This window comes from Grammomys surdaster, unplaced genomic scaffold, assembly GCF_004785775.1.
Source record: "Grammomys surdaster isolate TR1022 unplaced genomic scaffold, NIH_TR_1.0 168, whole genome shotgun sequence".
In the NCBI taxonomy this organism is placed as follows: Eukaryota; Metazoa; Chordata; class Mammalia; order Rodentia; family Muridae; genus Grammomys; species Grammomys surdaster.
This window is the reverse complement of record NW_021604616.1, coordinates 96,980-105,149: the sequence shown is the minus strand read 5'-3', so window position 1 is coordinate 105,149 and position 8,170 is coordinate 96,980. Positions and strand designations below refer to the sequence as shown.

Here is an 8,170-nt window from a genome sequence, read left to right as displayed (position 1 = left end):
GGAGGAGGAGGAGGAGGAGGAGGAGGAGGAGGAGGAGAAAGAAGGAGAAGGAGGAAGAGGAGAAGGAAGAGGAGGAGAAAAAAGGAGGAGGAGGAGGAAGAGGAGGAGGAGGAGGAGAAAAAAGAAGAAGAAGGAGGAGGAAGAGGAGGAGAAAGGAAGAAAGGAAGGAAGGAAGGAAGGAAGGAAGGAAGGAAGGAAGGAAGGAAGGAAGGAAGGAAGGAAGGAAGGGAAGGAAGGGAGGGAAACGGAGGGGAGCAGGCCACCCAAGAGGTCTCTCCATGTTGGGCTGTCTCTGTCACATCAGAAACTGTCACAGATACAGAGAACAGCTCCCACATAGCACTAGAAACACCAGAATTTACACATGGATTTTTTTCCAATGAAAAACACTGATACTGTTTGCCATCCATACATCTGGGAATGTGTGTGTTAATACCTAGTGATCTTTTCTACTCTGTAAAGCCAGCTTCAGTGAATCCCCGAGAATCCCCAGCATTGTTTCCCAGTCAACAGAACCCATCTTTATGCTTATTAGACCTTTGCTCTCTAGATCTTTGTCCTGAGTGCTGCTCATCTGTCAAGAGAACCCATGCTTATTCATGTAAAGGCCACATGTGTTTTGCTAAAGAGATGTTCTTCAATGTAGCCATGCCTGAAGCTCTGTTGTGATAACCATCTAAGGAATCAAATGGTTCCATTTTTTCCAAATGGTTTCCATTTTTACTGTATTTAAATATATGAAAAATATATTGCTTGGTGTTGGACTGCAGAAGTTTTTGACCAAGTACCGGCCATGTTGTGCTGACTCTAAGTTTCATTTTTCGCTTACCCAGTTGGGTTCCTTGCCAGCTATGATGTTCGCAGGGAAAGCTTTATCCACAATGGGTAAAGCCTGGAATAGTATCTCTTGCAAAGCTTCATGACTTCCTATTTCTGTGGATCACCATGAAAAAACAGATGCCCAAGCCAATTGACTGGCATTTCAAATTGACTGACATATTTCTGACCACTGCCACCACTAACTTTCCACATAATTCTAATATCAGCATACACAGCCACTTCAAAGTAGTTATATACTTGTATTTTAAATTAAAACTCCAAGTGATAAGGAAATGTATTACAGTTAATGTTACCTGATAGTCGGCTGCTCTTGACAGCTGCTGGTTTGCCTGCTGAACGTGAACCTCTGCACTTTCTACATTGGCTTCTATGCTGTCTTTAAAATAAAATGTACACACACAGCATTGTTAAACACATTTGATACTCTACAATAAATCACTAAATTTCATGCAACAGACATTTAAGGAAAGGACATATCCCAGCCAACACACAAATGTATAAACGGAGGACCTTAATCATCTTCTCCAGTTCCATCTGGATACAACACAGTAGTGTCATTTTGCAGATATTGAATCAGTACCATCACTAGCACCTGCCAGTTTCTAACCCTAGAGATTTCACTGTCTCAAGACCAAAGTGCAAAACAAACAAACAAACCCCCTTCTGCCCAGTCCCAAAGACTTTCATCATCACATAGGAAGAAACCCACCTCAACTTCTCAAAAACACAGTCTCCCCAAGAGCAATAGATGAGTCCAAACACTCAACCTTGGTCCTTTGTATGTCAATTTACTCAAAAATGCTCTGCCGGTTCTAGGAGTCTCTCTTGGCTTTGTGTTTACTTCTGTAAGGGCAGCCTACCTCGAGTCATTCACATAAATGCAATGCTCTACCTACTATGCATGGTGCAGTGGCCAACTTTGCTGTAAGAATCTGGTAACATTCTGGTTTCTTCCTTCTCCTAACTTCAGAGAGGTGTAAACCTCACCCAGGAACCACAGGCCTTTGTAGCCCTTCCTTTCTACCCTGTTCTAACCTGAGGGTAGAACTGACACTGGTTTGCAGGACCAGAGATCTCATCTCTTCCTCCTCCCTGCAGACTCTCAAAGGTCACTGTGTCACATTCATCAATCCTTCCTCAGTGGCAGACACTCAATCTCTTGGCTCCTGACTCACCAGTGTTCTTTTCAGTACTTCTCTAGGTGTCAGAGCTGATGACTGTATTCTAACTACACCCTGGTCTTTCTATATATTGACTATAGATGTCTGGTGTGCACATACTTGTAAATACCGGTGTGGAGGCCAGAAGTTGACATCAGGTCTTTTCCTTAGATGTCTTCCTCACTACTTTTTGACACACAGCCTCTCACTGAATCTAGAGCTCGTTAATTCAGCAAGACTAACTAGCGAGCTCCAGGGATACCCATGTTTCTGCCTCTTCAGTTCTCAGATTAGGACCAGGGTAGCATGTGCCCACATTCTACTTAGTCTTTCTATGTAGGTCTTCATGGCTTGTGTACCAACCTGTTTTACTAACTGAGCCATCTCTCCAGCCTTACCATAGTGTGTGTGTGTGTGTGTGTGTGTTATGCACATGCACATGTGTACATGGATGGGAGTGTGAATGTGTATGACTGTGGTATATGTATGTGTGGTGTATGTGTATACGTGTATTTGGGTACCTGCATCTGTGTGCACAGAGGCCAAAGGAGGATGCCAGGTATCCTGTTTCACTACTCTTACTTTATTCCTTTGAGGCAGGGTCTCCCTAGACCTGACGTTAGGCAAGGAACAAAGCACAAAGATCTTGTCTTTGCATTTGATAGTTCTGGGTTAGGAACATGTGTGGCCACACCCAGCTTTCTTTTCCCAGGTGTATGATCTCAGACTCAGCTTACACTACAAGAGCTCTTGCCCACTGAACTCTCCCTCCAGATCCTTTTACCTTTTTAATGACTTCATCTATTACACACTTCCACAGTTACATCCCAAACCTAAAGCTTTAATGTCATGGGTCTCGGTCCTCTAGTATTAAATGAGCTGCATTAATCCATCAAAAACTATTTGGTAACTGGTAGAACAAATAACTAGGCAAACAGCTAACTATTTTCCCCAAAACAAGACAGCATACACAATTACAAAGACCATGAGATCCTCTGTCCTATTTGGATAAAAATGAAAAGGAAGCACTGGAGTAGGCTGGGATGCCACGTGGGGCCTTATGTCCCATCATGAGGAGGTGCTGATTACACTCTGAGCTTCTGAAGCAAGGAAAGCTTTCTTTAATCAGCGAGAATGCAAACAGAGGTAAGGGCGCCTGCAAACTGCGGAGACTATAGAAATGGAAAGGAGGGTACTCTATTGAGAAAGCTGCCGCAGGTGAACTGCAGGTCACTGGCTCCCGTCTCAGTCCCCAGCAGCAGGACTTACCAATCACATCACCTTGTTCATGAATCATCATTCCCAAGTCTTTAAATATTTCATTAATGTCCATAATATCAGCCTAAGACAAAAAGCACACATTATTACGCATTATTAGAAACATGGGCCCCATTCCTTCAGTGGGGAAGTTCAAGAGAAAAGAGAAAAGAAACAAACAAACTTACACCCACTCATACATTTATAAGCATGCATTTAAAAGTAAAATATAAATTTTAGGAACATCAGAAAAATATACAACTATAAGCAATTCTAACTAAACAGCCTTCTAGTTGCCCAAAGTAAATCTGTGACATCCACTACCTCAAGTGAGGCAGGCAGGACTGAAACTGAGGAAGGCCGTAGAGTACTAAGATCAACCTGATAAATTCTCTTGTCACAACCAATATTTGATTAGAAAAATATGAATATTCTTGTATTTCAAAAAAAATTTACCCATCAACTTGACAATGTCAATGAATAAAACATGTATAAATTTAAAGCCATGCGTTAATAACTTTGAATATCCTGTAGATCATAATGAAATTATGAACATCATTAGTGGGCAAACAGATTATAAATTTATTGGATAAAGAAACTGTAACTTTATTTTCCTTGATATATACCTATTTATTTTTCCTGACTAGAGACTCTTTTGTCTAGGTGTGTAAGGACATCTGTACATCTATCATGGGCTTAGCCTCCCCATCTGTAAAATGTCAACGATAATGACATATTTAGAAAGTTTAAAGAGCTTTTGTGAGGAAGGAATGAGAAAAATTCACACAGTTATCACAGTGCCTTGGCACATGGAAGACCTTCAGTGAACTGTAGTCACTGGTAGCTTCTATGAGCCCACTTTTAGGAATGGGATCAGTTCAACAGCACTACAAGTGACCAAATCCCTCATCTCTGTGATGTAGATACCCTAAGAAAATTATAGTTCTCTTAAGGCTACCATCAAAGTCTCGCTTGTGAAGGGATGGTGTGGCTCTGCTTCACGGCACTGCTCCGGTTCTTCGGGTGGGTGTTTATTTCTAGAGTGGCGCTTTCTCAATACTAAAGAGAACTCTGGGTGATTAACAATGTGGGAGGAATACAGCTTCTCACCCTAGTACCAACAGTCTCATTTCTTACACAGGAACTATTCCAAATTCTACACTAGGAATTTCATCAAACTGGCAGATGTGTGAATGGAGCAGCAGCCAGGCACGGTCTTCTCAGGCTTACTTCCAGCTGCCTGATTGAAGACTCTCTTTCATGGATGAGTCGGAGGTCATCCTCTGTGATCTCTTCATCTTGGACCTGCACTTGAGGTTGTGTCTGGCTAAAAAAACAAACACAGAAAGAAGACTTACTTACTACTTAAGACATGCTTACTAAACCAGATATTTTGATCCTCAAGATCAGAATATTGCTCATTTAAAAAGGTGTTGAAATAAGTAGCCGTGATGATCCATGCCCATAATCTTAGTTCTCTTTGGGTAATGCAGAATGACCTGGAACTTAGGGTCGGTCCTGGCTACACGGTGAATCCCAGGCTAGCCTGGATAACACAGTGAGATCCTGTCTCCAAAGAGCCTCAATAAATAAAGAAAAACTTCTAGGTATAAATAGATATTTTATCCAAATTTTACCCCACTTTCATTATACTCATGGTTTCAGCTTATATAGCTTTTGATTTACTTATTCAAAGTCATACTTGGTAACTTCATATAAGGATATTTTATTCTTAAAAGTAAGAAAATAAGTTTATTTGTGAGGTCTATTAATATATTACATAATAAATAGTTTATAAATATTTACCTTTTTTCCAAAATATACTTCAGTTGATAAATAATAGGCTATTTATGCCATAATAAAAGGTTTCCTGCATCATGGACTATAATATATAAAACCTCAAAAATTATCTTTTGATTTGCAAAGCAGTTTTCTTATTTTTTACCTTTCCCAGGATACAAGATTCTTCTCTTTTGAGCTGTCTTCAGGAAAACCTCCCTGAATAATTTAGAGGGCAGAAAAAAGCAAGAATAAGAAAAAGTAACAAACATTCATACTTCCCCTGAAGGTTTTGTGTGAGTATATGTTCATGTGTGTGTGTGTGCATGTGTACATGTTCATGCAGGAGTGTTCATACACATATGCATGTGCATACATTTGGGTCTATACAGTGTATGTGAGCATATGTATGGGTGTATGCATGTGTGTGCATACATTTGGATGTGTGTATGTACATGTGATATGTATAGATGTGTGCATATATGTACATATGGGTGTGTGTATGTGTATATGAGCATATGAATATGTGTGTGTGCATGCCTTTGTGTACATATTTGGGTGTGTGTATGTGAGCATACATATGGTGTTCATGTATGTGTGCGTACATTTGTGTGTGTGTACATGTGAGCACATGTATGGTTGTATGTGTGTGTACATATATTTTGTTGTGTATATATGAGTATACATATGGTGTGTTCATGTATGTGCATATACATTTGTGTATGTGCATGTGAGCATATATATGGGTGAGTGTATGTGTGTGCACATATTTTGGGTATGTGTTTGCAAGTATGTGTATGGGTGTGAACATGTGTGTGCATACTTATGGGTATACATGTGTGTGAATACATATAGGTATATGCACACATGTGCAATACGAGCAGGGAAAGCTAAGTTCTTGTTCTAATTTTCAAGGTCAACTGCATATGCAATATGCAGTCAAAATAATACCTTACGCCGACAAGGAGGGAATTCACTGATTCACTATTTACAAGGCCCAAATAATAAATATCATTTAACTCATATTTAATGTCATTGTGAGACCTGAGCATTAAAGAATGAAACATCAACTAGTGGCAACTCCTGAGAGACTTCAAACTGGATTAACTCAAGAGTCCATGTCAGATTCACTGATCTCTTCCAGGTTTTTGATTTTTATGTAGTCTGTGCTCTGCTAATGCTCCATGAGGAGTGACTTCAGCAGCACACAACATTAGACTTCTTAAAACCTGAGGAGACAACCTTTTAAACAGTCACAGACTTAAGAATGCCACAGATCTCTACAACTTAACATATTGGGATGATGCAAAAGCCATGTTTTCAGCTGTCCCTCAAGTACCTACCGATACTCTGGAACTGGCTCTCACTCGAGCAACGAACTCTTTCTCCCTCTCAGCAGCTTGCCTCTGGGCTTTCTGAAAGTTTGTTAGCGATGTGGTGAATTCAGCCACTAATCGGTCTTTCTGTATCTTTCTTTGACGCTAGATGGATGGGAGAGAAATGGCCTAGTAAATCAAACTGAGAAGCTTGCTGGGACCTCCAGTGGTTGCTTCACTAATGTCTGGCTCTTTATTAGATCCTGACAACTGTCATTTACTCCCCAATCACAGAAACTCTCTGAGGGCCTTTCACTCACATTTCCAGTGGTTTCCAGCACTTGCACTTTGATCATCAGGCAGAAGGCCAGCCCTGCAGGACCTCTGCCTTAGGCTTTCCTAGCTGCTGACAAGTCAGTCCTGGTGTTAAGGTTAATTTTAAGTAATCCCATTTTTAGGAAAATAAAACCTATACCCTATATACCTCATGACTTGTAGTAAGTAAGCAAAGAGATAACTGTGTCCCAGGCACATCTTGAGTATATGCACGCTTGAGTGGGGGTGGGAGTGTGGAGAGGGTGAGGTGTAGGAGACTGAGGGGGGTGGTCCTGCAAAGCCAGGAAGCAATTACACAGGAGGCAGTCTCTCAGCGTACATTAATTATGGGTCAGGGCAACTACATGGAAATAATTTCTGCTTTATGGAAGCACATGATGCTACTGAACAACTAAATACAGTTTTGTGTTCTGGGAACTAATCTCAAATACACTTATTTTTGGCTGCCTCACTTCCTTTGTAGCATCCCAGTTCAAAGACCCGACCATGCATTTAATTTCTCTCCTATTCAGCACATCAAAACTCACATCTGAAGCCACGTACCTGTTCACTGGGAGTGGTGGGCAGAGAGCCAAACTCTTTAATGTACTTATCTGTTTCTTTCGCAAGTTGGTTGGTATACTGCTGCTTCTGCTGCCTGAAGTAAAAAGGGAAAATAATAATAATAAAGCAAAAACAGAAAGGAGTGATGTGTATAGGCAAAGAAAAGCTCTGTCCCACCCATATCAACCCTGGTAACTGGGGTTTTGCCGAAGTATTTACTCAAACTACAAACTGTAAAAGTACTCATAATTTTCTGAACTGGCTGTCAATTTCTTCTGTCAAACCAAATCTTTAGGTCCTGGGTTTTGGTAGACACTAAGAAACAGACATAGGAGTCTTCACTCACCCAGAGTACCCATGCCTAGAGAAACAAGTACCAGGTGATGTTACCTATGAGTAAAGTCAGTAGCTATAAATGTAGACTCCGGTGAGAAGGGCTGTGGTCAGGACAGCGCTGGCTGGCTGGTCCTTTATATTTAAGGGACTGCAAGTGTGGACAGCTCTTATCAGGGCATCTGAGAAGGAAAGACTATTTGTCTTTGTCCAGTTCTCAGGTCTGAGGTATATCTGGAAGGTTGTATTTCTTTATATGAACACTTAGGAAGATGAAAGAGAAGGCCAGTAGGACAAACTGACCAGTAGTTAAATGTGAAGCGGGAAACATAAAGGGCTTCCTTATAAACAGACCTGAATACAAGATTATACCTATACCTCTGCTTTCCTAGATATAGAGAAAAATGTACAAATTTCAATGAAGTAAACCTTAATATTCAACAATACAATCTTGAATTAGAGGAATGCTTAGAAAAGACACCAGGCCTCCTCTGTACACCTCTGACTGGACACAAGGACAGCCTGTGGGACTCCCCTGTACACCTCTGACTGCACACAAGGACAGCCAGTGGGGCTCCCCTGTACACCTCTGACTGCACACAAGGA

General features: G+C 40.9%; 1 protein-coding gene across 1 annotated transcript in view; it reads right to left on the bottom strand.

Moving 5' to 3' along the window:
- The window catches only part of Stx7 (syntaxin 7), a 37,360-nt gene that overhangs the window by 3,179 nt on the left and 26,011 nt on the right, over positions 1-8,170 (bottom strand). Inside the window, exons 4-9 of the mRNA XM_028766445.1 lie at positions 7,232-7,325; positions 6,380-6,517; positions 5,203-5,255; positions 4,488-4,584; positions 3,270-3,342; positions 1,134-1,216 (exon numbers count right to left, since the gene is read on the bottom strand). Of these exons, the coding sequence (XP_028622278.1) occupies positions 1,134-1,216; positions 3,270-3,342; positions 4,488-4,584; positions 5,203-5,255; positions 6,380-6,517; positions 7,232-7,325 (538 nt within the window). The remainder of the gene's footprint in view (positions 1-1,133; positions 1,217-3,269; positions 3,343-4,487; positions 4,585-5,202; positions 5,256-6,379; positions 6,518-7,231; positions 7,326-8,170) is intronic.